Here is a 24,278-nt window from a genome sequence, read left to right as displayed (position 1 = left end):
AGCTGTCTTTGTGCAGGTATCACACAATGACTGGGCCAGTCTGGTCCGTTCCTGCTTCCTGCTTTCTGCTTGTCACTGACAGCCTCACATGTTCGTTTAATCCCTAAGCAAGAAGCATGATCCTCACAAAGCACTGGCCATGCATAAAGGCCAGCTCCATGAAGGAAGATATTCTAGTGTTTAGAATTCTCTCAGTCACAGATAGCGTGTGGCTGCAATGCCCATCCCAAGAGAAAAAAAAAATATAAATAGAATGGCAGAAAAGTGAAGCGACTTTGTAAATATCTACCGCACAAACCACGTTCCAAGAATCCTGCCAAATTAAAATAATTCTCCAAGGCCAGTATTATCACAGTCCAGGGCTCTGAGGCTTCAAGATGATTGTTTAGCTTTTCCAGGACCCTACAGTTGGTAAGTGGTAGCAAAGAGATTTATACACGACACGTCTACCTTCAAATCCTCGACAGTTTTTGCTGTCAATGTTGTAGAACTGTGCTGTGTCTTTCAAAGTCCCTCAACCTCTATATTAGCTCCAGCACCCGAGCAGGAGTGAGAAGAATTAGGACTGCATATGAAATGTGAAGCTACCCTAAGAAAGACAGCAGTTTCTAAGACTGTGACTTCAGAGACAAAAAAAAAAATGGTACATATAAAAATATGAACATATTTTTATCTTTCAAAAAGTTCCATGATTAGAATAAACCTTAAGATAAAGGGTTTATGACATCGTCAAGAAAAATGGAATAATCAAGCCAGGAAAAGTACCAACAAAAAGTGGCAGGCCTCTTATTTGACAGAAAGAATCAGATCAGTGGTTCTCAATCTGTGGGTCGCAACCCATTTAGAAGTCAGAAAATCCTTTCACAGGGGTCACCTAAGACCTTCAGAAAACACAGATATTTACATTATGATTCATAACAGTGGCAAAATTCCAGTTATGAAGTAGCAACGAAAATAAGGCTATAGCTGAGAAGGGTCACCACAACATGAGGAACTGCATTAAAGGGTGGTGGCATTAGGAAGCTTGAGAACCAATGGACTAGAATTTGGAAGTAAGATCTTTCTGATGCACAGTAGAGTTTCTTCTCAACAGTTTCTACTGCAATGCACTTAACTGCTACTTCCCTCAGACGGAAGGAGCCTACCACTCCACATCCCAACACCCAGGATCCATTCCAGACTCTACAGGGGCCAGGAAAGGTACGTGAGAACCAACTAGGTCTAATTAGGTTCCGAGTAGGAAGGGGAACTCATTTTGCAGTGCACTCTGGAGCAAACAGAAGTATAAGGAATGGATGGACGTGGAGGGCTGGATGATTTGTTTCATTCTCTGGGGACAATGGCAGGATAGGGAACTGACTGAAAAGCCAGACTGCAATCTCTCCAGGCGTCCTAGAAAGGCCAGCTACTCATGTCGCATTAACACAGAGTTGTCAGAATTCACATCAGCCTCAGCTGTAAACTCTCCTGACCTCCTGTAGCCTACATCTTGTTATGCTACAGTATTTCATGTTAATAAACACAGGCAACTCTAGCTGCTCCAGGATGGCAGAACTTAATTTACACTTGGCCTTCATTAAGATGAGAGTCAGAATCACTAAGGTCAAATGGAAAATCTCAGCTGTTGGGCTTATGAAAAATTCAACTGGCACTTTTCCTTGTATCTGACAATTCATATGAAGGAGATACATTTCATCCTAAATCAAGCAAACCTTAAAGGTAAAGGACATGTTTAAAATTCCATATTATAAGACTAGATCCCAGTCTTTTTTGCCCAAGAGCTACATCTGTCCCGGTACATCCCTTCTGACTTGAAAGATATCTAAACTCCAAACTCAGCCTGCCTTCCTGGGACATGGTATCCCAGACTAAGGAAAAGGAACCCAGAAATGGCCTCATTATGAAAGAGTGGTCAGCCCAATCAGTCTCACTGTCCTGTGTATTCCTAAAACTAACTCTGTTCTCATTGGTTCTCCCTGGAGCACCTTATCAGGCCACTGAAATTATTCAAAACTTTTGTGTTTCACCCTCTAGGCAAGGGTTAGAGATACAGCAGTGAACAAATGGATTGGAACTGATTTCTATCCACCCACGGATTACAATGGCAAGAGGAAGCGAACACAACAGAAACCTTCATGGAAACTGATATAACATCATGTCATGTCTACAATGTAGATCTATACTGGTAAGGGTATAAATGGAAGCCTTCTGATTGGCGAGAAAGACTTTTGAAGGAAGCACATGGACAGCCAAGACCTGATGTGGCAGTCCCCTTTGTGTGCTGTGGTTAGCATTCGTGAACAAAGAAACTGCTTTGAACCTATAGTAAGGCTAAACTTAGCTAGGCAGGGTAAACTAAACTGAATGCTGGGAGGAAGAAGGCAGAGTGAGGAGAAGCCATGTAGCCCTGCTGGAGACAGATGCTGGGAACTTTACCAGGTAAGCCACAGCCATGTGGCGATACACAGATTACTAGAAATGGGATAAATTAAGATATAAGTGTTAGCCAATAAGAAGCTAAAGTTAATGGGCCAAGCAGTGTTTTAAATAATATAGTTTCTGTGTGACTATTTCAGGTCTGAGCTGCCCCCCCCCGGGGGGGGCAGGAAACAAACAAGTGGTCCTCTTACAACCAAGACCTATTGACAAGGAAGAGTCAGCTGTACAGAAAGCACCCTTCTTTGGCAGAGGAAGATCACCTTCAAGACCAATGGGGTCAGCGACTATTTTCTTTCCAGGCCCAGACCAAATATATTTTTGTTTTTGTAGGCCACATATAGTTTTGTTTTGTAGACGAGTTTCTATCTCGTCTGTTCATGTGTAACAAAACAGTTGCTACAGACACTACAGCGATGATTGGATGTGGCTGTGCGCCAGTAAAGCTTTAGCCCCACCCACTAAGCTTCACTTAATTTTCACGTGTCACAAAATACACTTTTGAATATTCTTCAACATTTGAAGGTGTAAAACAATTTCCTAGCTCCCAAGCCCCCTGTTAACAAGTCCGACAGGCAAACACCGGAAAGAAGAGTAGAATCTGCCATTCCCCAGCCAAGACTGAGGTGCGAAGAACCGCCTATGTTTGGAGGAGTCTAACTGGGTTCCCGTGTATGAATTAAAATGAGCAAGGACATAAATGGCCTCACATACCATCCACTGGGCCAGGGTGCATGTGGCTTTATTTATCCCAGAACAGAGTCACTAGAGGCTTCCATGGTAGGTGAGAAAGTTCCAGCTCTTATGTACACATTTCTTTGCTTCACGTCCCTGGCGAAGTTATCTAAGACATTCTCTCTCCAACTTCATAACCATCAACCAAACTGCACACCAACTTAAGCCCTTAAAACGCTACTTACCAACCTCTTCTCCAACTACACTCACTAAAGTCCCATCTTTCCCTTGCGACTTATATGCCATACCCAAACTACATCATAGGATATGTCAAGAAAATCCTTCCTGCTTTAACTACTAGACAAAGCCTCCATGTGGACCCTGGGGCTCAGGCCAAATTATCTTTCTCCAGAAATCATTTTTTTTTTTTTGCCCAGAACATTTTGCATGTCCCTCTATCACTGTGCTTGGAATGTCTCCATCCAATGGCTCTGTTTCCATCCATCCGACTCCCCCAAACTTTACTATATCCCATGGACTCTCTGCTTGTGTAGGTTAAGGCTTAGTTCCTATTGTCCTTTTTTTCCTGGTGTCTTTCCAGCACTTGCTGGTTTATAACAGGAACTCAGTCAGGACTTATAAATGCTGTAATAAAAAAAATATATAGAAATGATGTAGCAAGATGGTCAGTGGGTAAAGGTGTTTGCTGCCAAGCCTAACAATATGAGCTCAATGCCTGAGACCCACGTGGCAGAAGGAAAGAACTAACTTGTAAAAGTTGTCCTCTGGCCTCCATATACCACGTGTCTGTGGATGGTGTACCCATACACAAATACACAAATAAAATAATAGTAATAAGTAATTTAATGAGTAGACAAATGGCAGCTTAATAAACTGAAGAGCACAGAATCTCACATTCTTATATGAATATGTACTTAACAGCTCTACTGAAGCTGTCTAACATTCCTGTATCTCTCGCTAATGAATGAAGAGCAATGGTCCTTTTCTTATTCCCCATACATGCATGCTTTTCTTCATAGTACAAGAGTCAAGCATAAAATTGACAGAGGCTTTTAAATCCTCAGGCCAGCAGCATCCACATCACCCAACAACCTTCTAGGAATGAAACTCTTCCAATCTTAGTCCCTGCCCCAGGGCTGCTGGCACAGAATGTACGGCTTAACAAGACCTCCAGTGATTCAGCTACACATTCAAGTTTCAGAAGTGCTGTAAGAAGACCTTTGAGGAGACGCGGTCATGTTAACGCCAAAAGGATGTTCAGCAGGAATTCTTATGCATGCTAACAAGACAAAGAGAAAGTAAAACACCACGCCAATCTTAAGTTCACTTTTTGAAACATGAATAAGCAGAAAAGACATGTTTTGACCTTTCCTCAAAATATTTTAAAAGGAAATTGTATTTCTGAAAATAATACCTAGAGAGTCGTGACAGGGCAGGCCTGTAGTTACAGCTTCCTTGGACATTTTAGGCAGAAGGATTGCTTGAGTCTAAGAGTTCTCAGTGTTTCATGCCTGGGGTCCACACTGAGTTTGGTATCAACATTGTGACCCCCAATCCTAGGGATCACCAGTTTTCCTGAGGAAGTATCAACTGGTAAAATGATGCATGCCAAAAACAAACACATAGACATTCTTAGGAAGTTACAGACACTGTGGTCTCACCTAGAAATTATATTTTGACTTTATGTATTGAAGATTAATCTCAAGTACAGTACAAGACAATATAGGTCCCGAAGTCCACACATGCAGTCTCATGTAAACAAAGGACCATCGTCCCTGGGCTCTGAGCCGAACTCAATACCACTTTCCTTCTAGATGCCCACAAAGGGAGATGCACTCAACCATGTTGACGTTAAGGTTGGGTGATCTTAAAGAACACCACCACCCTCGTTCCCTGTCCCAGTCCAAGCGGTCTACTTCATGGAGCACTTTCAGTACCTGCTGCAAGGGGCTGGAATTCGGAGCAAGGTAACAGGCTTTAAATTCTTATTTTATCATGGGTTTGGTAAAATCATATGTCCTCTCTGTCTCTGTGTCCCATGCTGATGACAGGCAGGACTTAGGAGAACTAAGCTAATTGGTGCCTGAGACACACACAGCCAAGTGGCAGCTCACAGCAGTTCTGCATTCTGTTGTGTGTTTCAGCACATCTGGGTTAAGTCTTACAACTGAACTAACCCTATTCTCCCACAAAATAGAAAGAAAAGAGAGGTCCCTGGGATAAGAACGACTTTGCCCAAAGCATACAATTGCTGAGGGCAGAGGCGCAATCAGATTCTCAAAAACCCTTGACTCCTGAGACAGACCATTTTCAAATTCAGCAACCACGGGCAGCTTTCTGCAGATTTAAATTGACGAGACAGGCAGCTAGCCAGACCTGCTCTGATAAACACTGCCTCCTCCGTGTTCACAGATTCCCTTTCTCTACAATCGACAACCCAAATAACCGATGCCCCATACCACCTGACACTCCAGGGCCAGTAATGAATCACACACACCCTGGCTCAGGTGATGGATTCTCTATGCAGCAGACCACCGAGGGGTTTTAAGTCCAAGGTTCCCAGAGGAGGTGAACTTTCTCACCCATCCATCTCTGAGGGGAGCCATTAAGCTGACATCACCATTTTCCACACTTCATAAAGGAGCGCTAACATCTGGAAATGGAAACCACCTGCCAGAGCTTTGACCATGATAACCGTATCACTCAATGGCAGGGAAACTCAAGGGCAGGTAAAATGAGAAAGAGACATCGTGAATGTCAACAAGGTCAAAGATGAATAATTTGGAGCTACGAGGGTGTAGATAGAGAAGGCTCTCATCAGAGGGACTGGACTTGAACCCTAGCCCTGCCACTTTCTAATTGGAATGGCAATTAACCTCTCTGAACTTTGGCAGAACACAGTATATTAAGAGAACTGGTTTGGAGTCAAGCGATCTCAAGTTCAAATTCTGACTCTCCTGCGTACTTAATTGTGTCACTTCTGGTGATGTGGTTGCTCCTAATGATCTTAAGTCTCCTAATCTACAAAACAGAGGCATGGCACTATAAGAAAAGAAAAAAAAAACTTGAGCTTAATAATACATACCTGTAATCCTAGCACTCAGGAAGTAGAGGCAAGATCTTGACCTTGAGGTGAAACAGGGCTATAAAGGAAAGCTCTGTCTCAAGACAAGGAAAACAGCCTACTGCACAGAGAGATAGGGTTCAGGAAGATGGTACGTAAAGTACCATAGTGCCTGACACCTGTGTATGAGAAAGATTAACTGCAACCCAAACAAGAAGATGGGCCCCTCCAGACTGTCTGGGGAAAACCAAACACTGCAGACCTGACAAGGCATTCTTAGTCCATCTAAGGAGCCCCTCGATAACTGTGAGTACCGTTCCCTCATCCCACACACTCACCTCCTTCAGCCAGAGGAGCTTTGGGGCCTGCATCTCCACAGACATCACGCCACCCACGTACCGAAGGACACCATGCTTGGTCTTATTGATCCTGTGAACCTGGCTGACCGCTCGATGGTCCAGCCACATAATAACGTTTCGCTTGGAATCCCCTAGAAGACATGAGAGAAAGATGCATACACGTGTCTTATTTTCTTTCTACTTCAAAGGAACAATGATGGGTTCCCAGGCAAAGCTCTACCCCACTCCAACAGTGATTCATGTGTCAAGAATGAGCAAAGTGTGAGTGGGGGGACATGACTCAGTGGGTAAAGTCACTTGCCACCAAGCCTGATGACCTGCATTTGATCCCCCGAGCCCACACAGTAGGAGCAAGTCAACCCTTGTAAGTTGTCTTCTGCCTCCACACGTGTCAGATGTGCCCTCCCCGTGTACATATTCACTAAATATGTAAATGTAAAATGAACTAATGAATTTAATTTTCTTAATTGGGTTAATTAACACCCAATTATGATCTACTCTGAATGTGGGCAGGACCATCTCAAGGGGTGGGCCCTGCAGTGAAGGCGAGGGGCCGAGGGGATGAAGCATCTTGTACGCACACTTCTTGTTCTTGTCTTCTGACTGCAGATATAAAGGGATCAACTGTTTCAAGCTCTGGAGGACATGACTTCCCTGCTTCCAAGTAACACATAACCGTAAGCTAAAGTAAACCCTCCGCTTACATGACTTCTGCTGAAATATTTCCTTGTCGAAACAAAGCAAATATAAAGTTCCATCTCAAGCCAATCACATCCATCTAAGGAGATAAACCTCATGATACTTGTGAAAAGATGTTACAAAGGAATAATATTTATATTATATTATGTTATATTATATTATATATATGCAGATCAGACAGTATGGGCTCCTAGAAATGTAGGATTCTTGAACTTTAAAGTTCTAAACATAGACTTCCTCCTGCAGCAGCCTGAAGAGGAAGGGACAAGTGCAGTCCTACCTTCGTGGTTTACTGGTAAAGGATGGAACTGTTTATCCAAGACGACCAAAGAGCACGTGGCATCAAACCCAAGTCCTCGGATTCGTTGTACATCAACCCCTTGCACAATTTTCTGTTTTAAAAGCAAGCAAACAAAACATAAATTACAATATCTGGGCTCTTAAAACCTTGAAAACAAGTTACTACTTGAAGGAAACGAAAGCAAAAATTTTAAATCGGCTAAAACATGTCATAAAAAATGTTTAGTATCACTATTTAATTTAAAATAATGATCTACCGTGTGCCCAAAGGTCAGAGCGGGGCTTCTAGCAGTGCAATCCCACAGCTGTAATCCTAAATGAAATATGCTGACCATGAAATGACTCCTGAAAGAAGCCCAACTTCCCAGGTTCCCATCCTGGAAAGCAGCGTTGTTGGCTAGAGAAATGGCCCAAGGGTTAAGAGCACTTGCTGCTCACTGGGTTCAGTTCCCAGCACCCACACGGTGGCTCACAATCTCTAACTGGGACTCTAACTCCAGTCCCAGGCCCCAGGGATGTATCTGGTACATTCAGGAAGAAGACCCGTACACACAGGATAACAATTCAGAACTTCATTTGTAGAAAATGTTATAGTTGGGTTCAAGATGTAGCTCGTGGCAGAGTCCCTGCACCAAACGCACAAGAGCCTGAATTCAACTCCCAATTCTAGAAAACCAAACCAGGAGTTTTATCATGAAACAAACCAAAAACCTTTGATCCATGATGTCACAAAAATGTCTGAGATTTTAAAACAATCTTTGACTTTCTAAAGAAAATTTAATATCACTAAAATACTGAAAGAACCTATAAATGAATAAGGGAAAGATAAGCAATCTGACTGAAAATAATATAAAGCAAAGGTCAAAGCATATGAAGTTTTCCAGTTGTACTACGATTAATCAATGCAAATAAAATAGCAATCTTTGTGGCTTACATTTGTGAAAATGTTAAAGGTTAGTTGTATATAGCAGTGGCTCCACCCCCTCTTAAAGCAGCTATGAACAGATAATGGTTAGTTAAAATCATTTGTCACAAAAAGAAGGAGGTGGAGGAAAAAAAGGAGCAGAGGAACATAGGACAGGAGAAGGGCTAAACTGGGAAGAGGAAGGGGATCCACAAAGGTGGGATGGAGTGACATGACCATTACATACATGTACAAAAATGTCACAATAAAATCCATTATTGTCCATAATTAATATATACCAATCAAAATTTTAAAAGAAATTTAGAAGTAACCCTTCTTTGTTATTACTATAACAAAGAAATTACTGGGTACAAATTTGTAAATTAATTTGACAGTACCTATTAAAATATACTTATAACTAATGGCCCAGCAATATCACTTTTGGGAACATATCTTAGAAAATTATTATGACCTTAAGTAAATAAAGTCATATATAATATGGCTACTTGCTAACAATATATTTAAAATCCCATTATATTTTGTCAAGTAAATTATGCTGCATTTATACAATAGAATACAGAAATAAAAAAGACACAAGGAAGCAATTTCTGGGCATAGAACTATGACAGGGTCAGCAAATCTTCCTAGGAAAATAAAATATAATACTGGATAAAATCATCAATCACAACTATGCGAAGGCTATGGAAATTGATCAAAGTTACATAATAAATTGAGAAGCATATTTTTTGAAAAATGAAATTGATGCTTAAAAGATAAAAAAAAATTAAAATTTAACTCCATGTCTAAGCAGCTTCTCTGGGGAAATTTATAGAACCCTCAAGGAGGAACCTTTACCAATGTCAGACATTTGGAACAAAGAGGAGAGCAGGTCCACCAAATCCTACCTGGTTAGAACTGGGTTAAAGGTCAGTTAGAAAGACATTAAGAAGGGCACTACAGATGAGTTTTTGTCACAAACATGGTATAAAAATAGTGAGCAAAATACTAGCAAACCAAATCTTAGCATAAAACCAATGTCCATGTGCAATTATGCCAAAATTTGTAAGGGCGGTTTAATAATCATTAATTAATGTAACACATGTTGATGTGGGATTCCCCTCTGTATGCTGTGAATATGTTTTATTACCATTTGTTACTAAAGAAGCTGGTATGGCCTATGGCAGAGCAGAATACAGCCCAGGCTGGAAGAGATATATAGAGGAAGTAGATGGAGTCAGAGAGACACCATGTAGCTGCCAAAGGAGACAGATGTTCCAAAACCTTACCAGTAAACCACGAGCCTCATGGTAAAAGATAAAATAATAGGAATAGGTTCATTTAAGATGTAAGAGTTGGTTAATAAGAAGCCTAAGCTATCGGCCAAACAGTTTTGTAATTAATATAGTTCCTGTGTTATTATTTTGGGTCTGGGTGTCTGGAAAATGTACAAACAGCCTCAGCCTACAACATGTGTTAAAAAGAATACAGCAAAAACATAAAATTATAACCTTGAAATACTCCAAAACCATCCTTCAAAACAAACAAAAAAAAAACCAATAAACTAATGAAAAACTAAAAGCATAATGGGATCAATATAAACAAGAACAAAGCATCAAAAAAGCTCAAAGCTAACTTCATAACTAATAGTAAAATTCATTACTGCCCCCAATAGACGCAAAGTAAGGACATTTCCATTAGGATTTCTACCAACCTGTGCGGGCATTCAAGGCCAGGGAACTAAGGGAAGAAAAATTAACGGAATGAAAATTGTAGAAAAAGGAAATCGAAAAGTATTTATTTCTTTGCCAATGATACTTCACATGTTGAAAATGCTAAAAAAGAAATTAAGAAAAATTACTGCTGGGGCACAGTCTCTGCTCTTGTAGTGGACATGAGTTTAGTTCTGAACATCTGAATTGGTGTGACTCACAAGTGCTGTAACTCTAGTTTCAGGAAGATTTGATGCTTCTGGCTTCCAACAGCATATGCACTCATGCAAATAACACACACACACATACACACACACACACACACACACACACACACAAACACACACAGCGCTTAAAAATTAAAACTTTAAAAAGCTACCAGAACTAATAAGTAAATCTAATAAGACCACAAGATGAAAGGTTATCAAATAAAAACCAATAGTATTTCTATACAGTAGCAACTAACATATCAAAAATAAAATTAAGAAAATAATTCAATTAATATTCAAGATCAAGATTGAAGGTCTGATTTATTTCAAATTCCCACAAGACTCAAAACATCTCAGAAGAAGGAGCAGAAAGAATGTAAGACGAGGATGAGTGCTGTGGACTGAAGTCCTTGGATATGACATGCTATTATACTAATGAAGTCATAGCAGCTGTGGTTCTTGTACAAGTTAGAGCCCATCAATATGCTCATGAGACCCCACCCATCTTTGAGGCACTATAATTGGTTTCTGCTAGAATTTCAGGAGGTGGATGCTGGTAGGTTGCTCATTCTCAGATCTGGGAAGTGGTTCCACAACCATTTGCATGTGTACAGTACTAACTGGACTCAGTTTATTACAACAAAGTGGAAGAGGAGAAAGGAAGGAATAATAAAGATGGAAGGAGGAAATATTTGGTGGTTTAGATGGAGTGGAACGGGCTATTTGGGTTGAATATGACCAAGACACAGTGTGTCGTTGTTTAAAAGAAAATGGCCCCCAAAGGGAGTGGCAATATTAGGAGGTGTTGCCTTGGAGGGAGTGGGTCACTGCTGGTGGCAGTCAGTTGACTTCCTGTTGCTTGCAAGATGTAGCACTCTCAGCTCCAGTACCACAACTGCCTGCACGATGCCATGCTCCCCATCATGATGACAATGGACTGAACCTCTGAAACACTAAGCAAGCACCCCAATTAAATGATTTCTTTATTAGGGCTGCCACGATTATGGTGCCTCTTCACATAAATAGAAAACCTAAGAAGTTGGTACCAGAAACTGAGGGATTATTGTGATAGGCCAGACCATGTGTTGGTTTATAAAAGTAGTGGAGTGCTTTAAGCACTGCTTAATGGGCCATGCTAGTAGGAGCATGGAAGACAAGAGGTACTAAGGGTTATCTGAACTTTCGGGGGCTCACTCAGGAGGTTTCAGAGGAGAATTTTAGTATATTGCCTAGAGGACATTCTGTGATATTTTGGTGAAGAAAGTGGCTGCCTTTTGCCTTTTGCCTTTTGCCTTTGTCCAAACAGTATGCCTGTGAAGAATTTCTGATTGATTTTGTTGGCAGAAGAAATCTCAAAACAATCCAGGATAGACTCTGTTATGTGGATATTAGTGGTAACTCTAGTTACTAGAACTAATAAGTAAATCTAATAAGACCGCAAGATTAAAGGTTAACAAATAAAAACCAATAGTATTTCTATATAGTAGCAACTAACATGCCAAAAATAAAAATAAGAAAATAATTCAATGATTTATAATGAAGAGGAGCAAGCTGAGCATGGTAAGTTACAAAAAGTGTACTTTGAGGAGGAAAGGGGTACCAGGAATGGGAATGGAGCTACATCCTCTGTTCAAGGAGATAAAAGGATTAAGAAATAGAATAAAGGAAGTGGTAGCCTAAATAAAGGAAGTGGTGGCCTCAGGGCAAGATCCCACCCAACTAAGTCTCAAACTTGTGGGAAAAAAAAAACTAAAGAAAAGTTTAGAGTGTGGTGGTGCATGCTTTCAATGCCAGCACTGGGAAGGCAGAGGGTAGCAGATCTCTAAGTTTGAGGCAAGCCTGGTCTATAGAGCAAGTTTCAGGACAGCTAAGCATAGGCAGAAAAAGGCAGAAAGCTAGTGAAGATTTAATTGAATGATGGGGCCATATTGCAGCCTCACTAAGTAGCAGAACTTGGCAGCTGTGACCACATGATTCTGGCTTTAGAGTTAAGGATAGAAGAAATGGTTATAGAATTTGCCTCCATACCTAAAGAAAGCTGTGGAGGCCAGTCATGTGTCAGGGGCATATCTGAATGGAGACATAGTAGAAAGGTCATTGCATGAAGCTGTGAAGGCGAAGCCTGGATTACCTTGGAGAACCCAAGATATTAGAGATGCCAGAGATGTAGGACCCCTGCCAAGGAGAACTGCTAACAGGGGGTAGAACCAGAACAAGAGATAGAAATATGTTGCAGTCAAACCTGAATGGAGCTGGATATCTGAAGAGCATTTTGACATCAGACATGGAAATGAAAAGTTTGGATATTACCCAGCTGGTTTTTGGTCTTGCTTTGGTCCAGCATTATCTCACTATGCTCCCTTCCCTAAATTTTAGAATAATAATGAATGTCCTGTGCCATGAATGATATGCTTGGAGTATGTGATCTGCTTTATTATTATTAATTTTACAGAAGAGTTACAGTTAAGAGATTGTCATGCATCTCAGAAAAAAACTTTGGACATTGAAATAAGTTTGAGACTGTCATAGACTATGAGGACTTTTGAAGTTGGATTGAACAAATTGTTTTGCATTATAATAAGTCTATAAGTCTTTGGGGAGTTGAATATGGTGGTTGGAAAAACATGGCTCCAAAAAGAATGGCACTATTAGAAGGTGTGGCCTTGTTGGAGGATGTGTGTCACTGTGGGGGCGGGCTTTGAGGTCTCTTTTGTTCAAGCTTTCCTCAATATGAATCAGTTGACTTCCTGTTGCCTGCAAGACGTAGAACTCTTATCTTCAGCACCACATCTGCCTGCATTCCACCATGTTCCCCATCATGAAGATAACTGATAAACCTCTGAAACTCTAAGCAAGCTACCCCAATTAAATGTTTTCACTATAAGAGTTGGCATGGTCAACTTCACAGCAATAGAAAACCCTAACTAAGACACATATACACATATATGTATGACAATATGGCATTGTCAAATAACATAAAATAGTCTCTGCATAAAAAGAAATTCAAGGTCTATACCCTGAGACAATAAAACACTGCTACATATATGTATATGTATATACACAAAGGGTACATATAAAGAAGGATGCCATGCTCAGAAAATTTGACATTGTTAAGATGGAAATCTCTTCAAATTAATGTACAAATCCTATATATTGAAGAAACATGGGGAAGTAGAGCTTTTAAGAATTGCAGGCAAAAATGCAAAATATGACCACTCTGGAAGAAGCTTATTGTGATTTTCATGTGCATTCTCCCTAATGATTAATGATGTTGGCCCATCTTTATAAAAAATTGTACCTTAATTAGGGACAGAATAATGAAAAAAAAATGACATCAATGTGAGTGACCAGCTAAAGAGACTGGCAGATCGTCAACATGATTGCAGAGACCCTGAGGGAATTTCATAACCTGAGAGCTAACAACACTCCCACAACACACTCAAAGACACAGATTGCCAAACTGTATTTCAGGGATCGTGCCCTGAGCACTCACTCTCCTTGGGCTCAGTGCTCATAGCTACCAGAGAATCCCATTCCCTCTTTTAACCAACAAAGGGCCCCATGGCAATTGCAGCCTTAGTTCAAACAGGGCCAGGTTAGTGGCCTTGTGAGTGACTATACTGAGCCAGGCTTTTACTTTTGGGCCACAGTCAGCTCCCAAATCAGCCTTAGCTTTGCTCTTATTTTTAACCTGTTTCTCTTTATCTACATTTTACCTTTCTTTCCTTCTGTATTTCCTACTTCCCTGTTTCTCATGTCTCAATAGTGGCTGCCTGGTTTCTGCCCCAGGAATGTCCCTCTCTTTTCCCCTGCTACTTATTCTCTCTGTCCACCATTCCCATCTACCCCTCTCCGGCCTAGCTATTGGCCATTCAGCTTTTTATTAGACCAATCAGGTACCTTAGGCAGGTAAGGTACCTAAGGCAATACATCTTTACACAACTAAACAAAGGCAGCAGAAACAAATGAAACACATCTTTACCTCATTCACAAAGGCAGCAGGAACAAATGTAACACACCTTTACTCAGTTAAAGTGACAGTCTTTGGCATAAACAAATGTAACACATTTTTGGCGAGTTAAAATAACACTCCATATCACTGTATGATGCTGGTTCTGCTGGCACACAAGATGCACCGATATTTCACAAACAACCTGAGAACTGGGCAGGAGTTTGCGACAGTTTCAATCTCCTCTCGAAAATGCCTAATGGAGCTGTGGACAGAGGCTGCAGGAAGGTTGAAGGAAGGCAGAACCAATGATGGCTTATGACTTATTAAGCCATCTTATTAAGAACGAGATTTCCTGAGACTTAGGGGCCCACTCCTGATGACATTAGGTTTGAATATCTTTCAGATTAAACATCTATACTGCTGGGCTTGGGACTCGCTTGCTTTGAGTCAGTTACTCTTCTATTTCTCCTTTTAGGAACTAGAATGCTTGCCTTGCATCTGCCACACCATTGTATCTTAGAAGTAATGGAAGTTGGCTTTTGTTTCGCTTTTAGCCTGTTTCACTGATGTGCTCAAATGAGCTTTCCTTGAGCCACAGATAAGACTTTGGATTTCTAATGAACGAAATAATGTGTTTGTGGTGTATGTATGTGTGCATATGCATCCGTGAGTGCTTGAGTGTTTAAAGGATCTCCTATTACTACTGTCCACCTTATCAGGTGACTGTCTCTCACTGAACCTGAGGTTTGTCATTTTGTCTGGACTGGATGGCCAGAGAGACACTGAAATATCCTGGCCCTTTCCCCAATACCCAAGGCTGAAGTTTCAGGCATATACCACCCTGCCCACCTTTTCTGTGTGTTCCTAAGAGATCTGAATTCAGATCTCCATTGTTGTACAATGAGCACTAAGCCATCCCCTCAGCTTCCTTTGACTTGGAGTTTTAAATTCATCTTAAAATGCAGAACTTTGCCCTGTTGCGACTATTAGACCTGCAATCTAGGATCCCATTTCTTAGTATTTAATATCTACCACAAAAGAGCTATACAGAATTATTACAGATTTCCAACAAAGGCAGTATTCTATCTTTAAGTAATATTAGCAACATATACTCAAATATTGCCATATATGAAACATCTACTATGCCAAGTGCATTATTTAGTTCATTGGGATTTAATCCTAACAAAGTACACTAAAAGAAAAACTTAATATATTATGCATTTGTGGTTACATGGGACATCCATCAGTGAAGAGCCAGTCACTGATCCTAAAATCTCTTTGTTGGGTGGCTCTGTTGGTCTCTGTCTCTGTCCCCAGAGTGCACATCAATAGGTTCACCTGTGTCCCAGAGCCTACAGTTAATCAAAGAGGAAGTTTGAGAAAATATGAGTGACCCAATGAAAGCACAGAGCAGGCAGCATGGGACATAGTATCCAAAAGCCAGCTATCTCTTGGTTTCAACTCTACTACGTTTGCACTCAGTCTTTTTGAGTCTTGGTTTTCCAGAAATAAGGGAACCATAGAGGGGAAGATTACAGGCTTTGGGGGCTTACAGTGCTATGGAATCGGAGCCCCTCCATGTAAAGGCAGAGAACTTATCCTATATCCAATGCCACACTAATTATGTCTATTTAAGGTGTTTGATACTCAAAGTATAGCATGTTCTCTGAAACGAACACAAATACAAATGATAGGCAAAGAGGAACCAACAGCAATATACAGACAAATCTTTGTGAGGATTTATGAGTATAACTTTCTACTAAGACCAAAGGTAATGGTTTCTCAATTTATTATATGAATCCCCCAAGGCCTAGAGTGCTGAGTTCAAATCACAGTTCTTCAGTGGTACAATTTATATGTCGTCACGTCTTCAAGGGGCCATTCACAGGAATTGATATAATAATGGTGTTAGACATTAAGACAGACTTAGATAGCTAACCTTTCAAGGATATGCCTTACAAGCATACCTCTCCACACCCCCTTCACCACCTTCCCCTCTTAGCCAATCCCAGAGACCGGCTTTCAAAGTCACAGAACCACAAGGCCTCTGGGACTCGGCCATGAACTCTTATTTATGGTCTAGTTAGTGGGGAAAGAAAGCATAGTAAACTCACTCCAGAAATCTGGCAGAAAGAGATTTCCCTTGCGAGAGACAAATCACATCACTCCTCTAAAGAATTTCCAGGCATGGAGTTTGCTGAAGCATCATTTGGGAAACTGATCCATGTCTAACTACTGTCAACTTGCAGCTCTAGAACAGCAAACAAGAGCTTGTGGGAAGGGACTGAGCATCCTTTGTTCTTACTATGGGAATGGCTTCAATGCTGCATGTGGTTTAAATCAGCAAGCTCTGCCATATTGGGAGTAGCTATGGCATTCCCAAGAACCCCCACAACACACACGGTGAGAACTGAGAGTGTGCAGATCTAGCTTTATATTCAGCTCTGTTGAGAGTAAAGGCCAAAAGCCTTGGGGCACCATGGACAGAATCCAGCTCATAGCGGAGGTCCAAGGGGCTGGTACTGCACTCTCTCAAACATGCATTTGAATGTGTCAGTTGCACAAGCATGCATAAAGTTATGCAATCCCAGATGCCCTGGGGTCCCATCATCCCATTACCTGCATAACCTACACACTCACTCAGTTGGTCCTTAGAAAGCACAATCAAGTCCTTCTAAGTCAGGCTGTGTATATATAGATATTTGGAAAACAATGGACAACAAAATACTTTTCCTTTAATCCTAGCTCTTTAGGAGATGTCATTTTAGCAAACGTCAGTGTTTCTCAACCTTCTTAATGCTGCAACCCTTTAATTCTGTCCCTCAAGGTGTGGTGACTCCAATCATAAAATTATTTTCATTGCTACCTCATAACTGTAATTTCACTATTGTTATGAATCATATGTAAATATCTGTGTTTCCTGATGATCTTAGGTGACCCTTATAAAAAGGTTGTCCGACTCCCAAGGGGTTATGAACTACAGGTTCAGAACCGCAGGCATAGTCAGTGAGTCAAATAAATTATAGAGTATAGGGTATAATATACCCACTGATTAGTCAAGCTGATTGGTCAAAAGAATCATCAGTGCCAGGGGAAGGGATGATGGTTTTCAAAAGGGGGAGTCTTGAGAAAAGACTTTCAAGAATAAGCAACTGACCTTGTTTAAATCTTGGCAGTGTTCATAGCAGGGATGCAGCCAAAAGAGAGGCCCTGAGCCAGGAACGGCAAGGAAAGAACTACAACTTATATGGGGCATGCTACATAAAAGGCCCCAAGACAGACTTCTCTAACACCTCCTGCAGTGACCAGTGGAAGGAAAAAATTAAAACATCTAGTCCTAAATTTGACATAGTGAAAGAGAGTACAGTGCTATGCCTTGGTGATAAGCAATGAATGAAAGCCCGAAACTTCCACTCATATCAGTGGTCCAAATGTTCTGCTAGCTGCCTTCTACTAGCCGAAGGTCTGAAAGCCCTTCTGTCTCCTGCATTGCCACCATGTCCCATGAGATCTTCCTTCCCCCAGCCTCTCACCTCATCTTCCTTTGTTCCTCTGAAAAACTGATCCTGACATAGTCAAAGGCAAGAAGATGCTCTAGGCAGAGTCGTTCTCTGAACACAGGACAGGGCATGGGGACCGGAGCAGAGAGCCAAGAGCACATCAAGAATGACCCAGAGAGAATCATGGTGCTACTGAGTGTTGGGAACAAAAGAGTAACAATCGGTTTAAACACAGAAACCATCACTCTAGCTATAAAGGGACTAGGTCAGAGTAGTACAGACGCTAAGACATGCATTTAGTTCTGAAATTGATGTGGTCAGTACATGCCAGGAGCAGAGAACACACACAATGATCCCATCTGAGCCTGGGCGATCACTACCTAGGAATCCTGGAAATGTTATTGGGCTATCTAGTCCCCAGTTTATCTTTCCCCCTATCAAATGGAAACAATAACCCTGTCCCTATTTACACTGCAAGCATAATTGAATTTCCATGGAGGCATCTTGCAAATTGTAATGATTCTAGGAATATAAGACATTAAAGTGACCACTCAACCCCCACATGCCCTTTTCTTCATTGTCCATACAGCGAGCACCAACCTAGGAACAAAACTGTACTCCATCAGCTTCATATGTTTGTGGGCTTTTATTCCCATGCAGATAAGATATTTCACCTTTAGGGGCAGAGAACTTGTGATGTTTCTCTGTGTATGTTTGAGTTTTCAACAAAGAGTATAGTATACAGTTGGTGCTCCATAAATATTTTCAGATGAAATAAAATAACAGTATCTATGACGAAGGAAATGGCTCAGTTGGTAACATACTTGCCTCTCAAGCACAAGAACCTGAGTTTCACCCCCCTAGTAGCCATGTAAAAACACTGACTTGTTGCTTTCAATCCTAGTGCTGGGAGTTTCAGACAAGAGGATCATTAGGGCTCAATGGCCAGACAACATAGTTTACTAGGTGATCTCAGGTCCCAGGGAGAGACTCTTGTTTCAAAAAGCAAGGTGAATGGCTCCTTATGAATGACATTTCAGACTGTCTTCCAGCTTTTCCACATACCTGCACATACCCATGCATACCTGTATATACATACACACATATGCACACCTGAACACAAATGTGCACCTATATGTGCTGTGGGACAATGGTCTTGTACCCTGTAAAGATTTGTCACTTATATTGGTTTAATAAATTGGCCAGTAGCTAGGCAGGAAGTATAGGCAGAGTGACAAGAACAGAATTATGAGAAGAGGAAAGGCTCAGTCTGCAGTCATCACCTAGACACAGAGGAAGCAAGATGAGAATATCTCACTGATGAAACATACCAAGCCACGTGGCTGTGCAGACAAGAATTATGAGTTAATATGTAAGAGTTAGTTAATAAGAAGCCTGAAATAATAGGCCAACCAGTTTATAATTAATGGTCTCTGTGTGTTTCTTTGGGGCTGAATGGCTGTGGGACCAGGCAGGAAAACTTCTGTTAACACATATAAACATGCACATCCTAGACATAAATGTACATACACAAACATAAATATAAATTTCAAAAAAGAAGAACATTCAACAATGGGCATTAGCCACATGATTCTTTCAGCTCTATCTTTTTTTTCCCGTGTGGAAATCCAGTAATGTAAAAACTTGTAATGTTCCTATCTCCTTGGAATGATACAGATTTGCTGATCCAAAAAGTACACTTTAAGATCAGGGACTGCATGTATCTTCAAAAACTTCCATGTTTCCAAAGCATGTTTTAGGTGTGCTGGATACTAACCCAACAAAGGCATGCCAATTTTTAAGGGCCCACCCTTTTTCCCATGAGCAACAGCCAGGCAAAGGCACTGCTGTGCAGTGCTTACACTAGCCAACAAGATGAGCTCTGGGCCCCACACAGCAGCAACCTAAAACACCTCTGACCCCAAGCAGGAGTCATAGGGAGGGGCTGAGGCTGGCAAAAGGGAGGGGCAAGGTCCTCAAAGCCTTCCTCTCAATTACCTTAAGACCCCTTGCTGTTTCTGAACTACTTCAAAGCCCTCCTTTTGCATCATCAAGAGAAGAAAAACTAATTACAGATATTGTTATAAGGAAAAAACGAAGTGATGGGCACACAATACTGAGCACAGCATCTAGAACATGAAAGCAACCAAGGAGTACAAGCCAGCATCATCACCATTACTGACTTGTCATTATTACTGTTACTTTTATGGTTATTAACTCAACTAAAGGAAAAAATTAATCTCTGAGGAGGTGGAAAACAAAACAAGGGAAGGGAATTTCACAACTGCTCCCAAGATCTCTGCTTCCTGGAGCCAGTGAGAAAGCATAGACAAGCCAGGGTAGAAGGGTCACCAGGGTCATCAGGCCTTGACCTAGGGCAGTGGTTCTCAACCTGTGGGCCATGACTCTTTTAGGATTGAATATCAGCACATCAGATAATTACATTACAATGCACAACAGTAACAAAATTACAGTTACAAAGTAGCAAGTAAATAATGTTATGGTTGGTGTCACCACAACATGAGGAACTTTATTAAAGGGTCATCGCATTAGGAAGGTTGAGAACCACTGACCTAGACGGATGTTTTTCAAAGTCTTCCACAGGAGCCCTAACCAGCGGGAAGGAGTGAGAATTTCCAAGAGGAACCATCCCCTTGTGCTTGAACTTCTAGTACTTTGTCATGGAAATCCATTCTCTTAGCTCCATCACTTTGTTCTCATCATCACATGATTGCTTAGCCCCTGGCACTGCTGGGACCTCAGGCATGCTTCAATAAATTTAATCATCACAATAATCTTATCAAACTGGGGGCCCTTATGAATCTTCTTTTATAGAGAAGGAAACTGAGCAAGAAAGGGTAGCTAGTCCAAGATCACAAGCCAAACAACGCTAGAACAGGGACTGCCACGCAGGCAGTTCGACATACTTTGATGTGCCAACAATGCCTCCTCCTTAAAGCTTCTGCTTCCATGAAGTTGTGAGCAGACACCCCACACCCCGGGCACACCGCCACATCTCCATACACCACGTGAGAGGCGTGGCCTTAGGCCCATGGGCTTTCTGCAGATGTACTGCCGCAAGAGGCACGGTTGATCACTAATGTCCTGCACTTCTGTGGCTATCAAGGCTGATGACCACTGGGAAATGATTAAAAGTCTGCCATTAAACCAGGCTGCACTGGAGTAGACCTGTTTTAAGAGAGCTCTTCATTGGGGAACTATATTTTCTTCTTGACAATTTCCTTAATGGCAATAATGTTGGAAGAACAAAAGAGACCCAAGGGCAAGGAGCAGAAGATTTTCACGGAGGCGGGGCTAGGAGCAGGGAGAGAAGAGGAGAATTAAACAGGCAGAAGAGATGATGACCCCTTTGATTTCTGCAGAGTGCTCGGGTGGCCCAACCCACCCCTCTGCAGTTTTCTCGGGTGGCACTAACAGCTGCCTGGAGCTCATCAAAGTTTAACCAGACCGATCAATACAGAAAAAAAAAAAATTGAAGAACTGTCCAGCTGAAAATTACCAAGCACCTCATGAATATTTAAGGACCTCAACTAGAAAAAAGGAGAAGGAACAGAACTCAGGATTTCATTTTCTCCTCTAGGGGTGGGGAGAGAAAAGACTGTTTGTTGTTAATGACCATCAAAATATGAAGTCATTTGAACAGCACAGACTTCATATCTGTCACAGCTAGCGTCACTTCTCTCTTTCAACCAGCAAGCCCAGTCTTACCACAGGCCACTCCAGATGAGCAAGAGTGGGGATCATAAGACGATGCCCAGCTCTCTGAGAACATGCCATGATTCCCTGCCTCCATGGCTTACCCCTGTTGCTTCTCCTGTCCAGAACGCGGTGCCTCTTGTGTGTCCCCCTGGGAGGATCCAAAGCTCATTGTTAATAGGAGCTGGATGTTTAGTTAGGTTCCCACCCTGCAGCTGCAGATCACTAACTACTAATGACTACATGAGCTCAGGTAAGCTGGCTAGCGCTCTCTTTCCCCATTCCTCCCTGATACAAAAATAAAAGGGGTAGTGCTAGCTGTAAGGCAGTCACAAAGGTTCAACCACAGTGTCTGTTTACGCATTGGCATATGACAGAGGCGCCGTGTGATTCACCTATGACCCTCACTTCCTCATGTCTACATCTCAGGCTCCCTCATTCTCTTTCCTGTCTTCCCCATCCCCCTGCCCTTCAGAGTCAGCTCCAGATACAACGTACTGGCTGCGGCAGTGCACACTTCCCATGCCAGCTGTCTTATCATTCCCAGTACCTGAAACATTTGCTTCTGAAAGGCAAAGCCGACATCATCCAGCTTTGGGCCTCAAGTTATCCTAACATCCTATGAACACCAAGTGCACACGTACGAACACTGCATGCACGTGTACCACTGTGATTTGGCTCTCACCTTGGTAACAAGGCAACATGCTGCCCAGATGTCCTCGGAGGATTGCTCATGGTGGTTGACCTGGGGCTCCCACTGCTTAATCGGCTCTTCTGCGAAAGCCAGCAGGATCCCTTGCTGGTCCACCAGAGCTGCACGGACGCTACCTGTTCCGACATCAATGCCCACGTAGTAGTGACCTGGCTCCTGGTCTCCAGCAGACATCATGGTCCTTCACCTGTGGTGAACAAGTGCAAACACTATGTGAAGACAGAGAGGCCCACACGGGCAGCCGAGAAACATCTTCCAGTTGGAGAGAAAAGGGAATCGAACCACCTGAACGGGAGCCATTTATTATTTATGCATCTAGTCAAAGGTTGTATAGGCACTGAGCAAGGTGGCCAAAGAACGGGCACATCTAACACGCAGCATTCCCATTCCTGGATGGGAGTAGGAACTACATAGTGGCTTAAGCCAAGTTAGAGCAATGAGGGGGTAGAAGGAAACCAAGATAGAGCCAGATAGAGACGGACGTTTACTCTGGGAATCTGGATCCATAAGACAAGCAGCCTTGGAACAGAAAGAAGCATCATTTTCTAGTCAGTCATGCAGCAAGTCAGCCTCACAGGTACCCCATGACAAGCTGTGTAAGCAGCAGCATGAAGTCCGCTCTTCTCTATGACTGGAGGAAATTATATGGAAGTCTCTGCCATGCTCTGGAGCAGGGAAGACTCTCCAAGGCAAGTAGCTTTTTGTTTCACACGCGGTCCACACACTGCTAAACAGCAAAGTCCATCACGATGGCGATGCCACATTTCACTGACAAGGAAACCAGTGTCTGGAAACGGAAGGCATTTCCCATGCTTCACTGGGGCAGCTAGGCCTGAACTCCCCACCTGCGTGCCCCTGAGTCTCAGGCTGCTGCCTTTTTCCTGCAGAAGCTTGACATCATGGTTTTGAGAAGAAACAGATACACCACAGCCATCATGAACTGACTGGGAATTGGGAGGAGACCCAGGAGACACAGGATCAAGAGTGTGTTAGATGATCTGTTTTCCTGACAGACCCCCGGAGAGCTACAAGGAAACCTGACCTGAGAACCCCCAGAAATCCCTAGGCCCAGGGGCTGCTCACAAGGTGAGCCACATGGCACACAAAGTCTCCCAGGGCTCTCGCTCTCCAGTCTCAAGCGGCGCAGCCTGCAGAAACTAACTTCACGGCATGGCACAGCTGCCTCCCTGGCCATCCAGGCAGTAGGAGCTCCTGTAGCTCTAGTTTTAACCTGAGCAACAGTGTACACCCTCAGCTTCAGAAAAGCGATGGTTCCTTGGCCACAACACTCTTGGGGATTCTAAACAAGTCAGCCAGCAGATGTTCAGTTACTGCCTCCTGGATATTTATTCCAATAAAAAGGAACAAAGAGAAAAGAAAAACCAATTTCATTAAAACTGATAGCTTCTCCCTTAATCCCAGTGATTTCCCATCTGCATGTGCTCCCTTTGGCTCGGTGGCAGGTGAAGAAGAAAATGGAGACGCAGGAGTAATGATGCTCACTGCCTCCCCCTGAGCCTGAGAGGGTGCCCCGTCTCAGCAGGTGGCTCCTCCTGTCTCCCTGCCTTTCCTCCCTTGAGAGCTCAAACAGACATGAGTACCAGTTTTCCAATTCATTCCTTCAGGCACTCGGCAGTGACACCTTCTCTTTAAGCCATTAAGCAATAAGAACAAAAATTGAAATGAAACAGATAAATGCTGAGCTGTTAGTCCCATCCTCCCTTCTTTCTCTTAGCAGTTTATGGGGAGTAAAGAAAGTCCTGAATGAATGTTTATTGTGCAAATGAGGATGACCATATCGATGAGTATGACCATATCAAGGACTGGCGATGCCTCAGACCCATGGGAATGCCAAAGCCTTCCCCGGTCCATTAAAAAAAAATGTCAGCTGCACTTTCCTCTTCCAGAATGTATACAGCCTGAGACTCCTCTACCCATAGAGATGTCCTACCAAGATTAGCCAACCCCACCTCCTCAGTCAGCTATTATAGCCACGCCTCCCATTACAACTGTATACAATA

At 42.3% G+C, this 24,278-nt stretch overlaps 1 protein-coding gene across 3 annotated transcripts in view; it reads right to left on the bottom strand.

Annotated features, from left to right (window-relative positions):
• Positions 1-24,278, bottom strand: part of Fggy (FGGY carbohydrate kinase domain containing) — a 373,913-nt gene that overhangs the window by 331,655 nt on the left and 17,980 nt on the right. For all 3 annotated transcript variants that reach the window (XM_013348239.2, XM_026781785.1, XM_005352745.2), the window contains exons 2-4: positions 22,231-22,444; positions 7,535-7,646; positions 6,535-6,686 (exon numbers count right to left, since the gene is read on the bottom strand). In XM_013348239.2, the coding sequence (XP_013203693.1) occupies positions 6,535-6,686; positions 7,535-7,646; positions 22,231-22,434 (468 nt within the window). In that variant the 5' untranslated portion in view covers positions 22,435-22,444. The remainder of the gene's footprint in view (positions 1-6,534; positions 6,687-7,534; positions 7,647-22,230; positions 22,445-24,278) is intronic.

This window comes from Microtus ochrogaster, chromosome 10, assembly GCF_000317375.1.
Source record: "Microtus ochrogaster isolate Prairie Vole_2 chromosome 10, MicOch1.0, whole genome shotgun sequence".
NCBI classification, from domain to species: domain Eukaryota; kingdom Metazoa; phylum Chordata; class Mammalia; order Rodentia; family Cricetidae; genus Microtus; species Microtus ochrogaster.
This window is presented reverse-complemented; position numbering and strand designations above follow the sequence as displayed.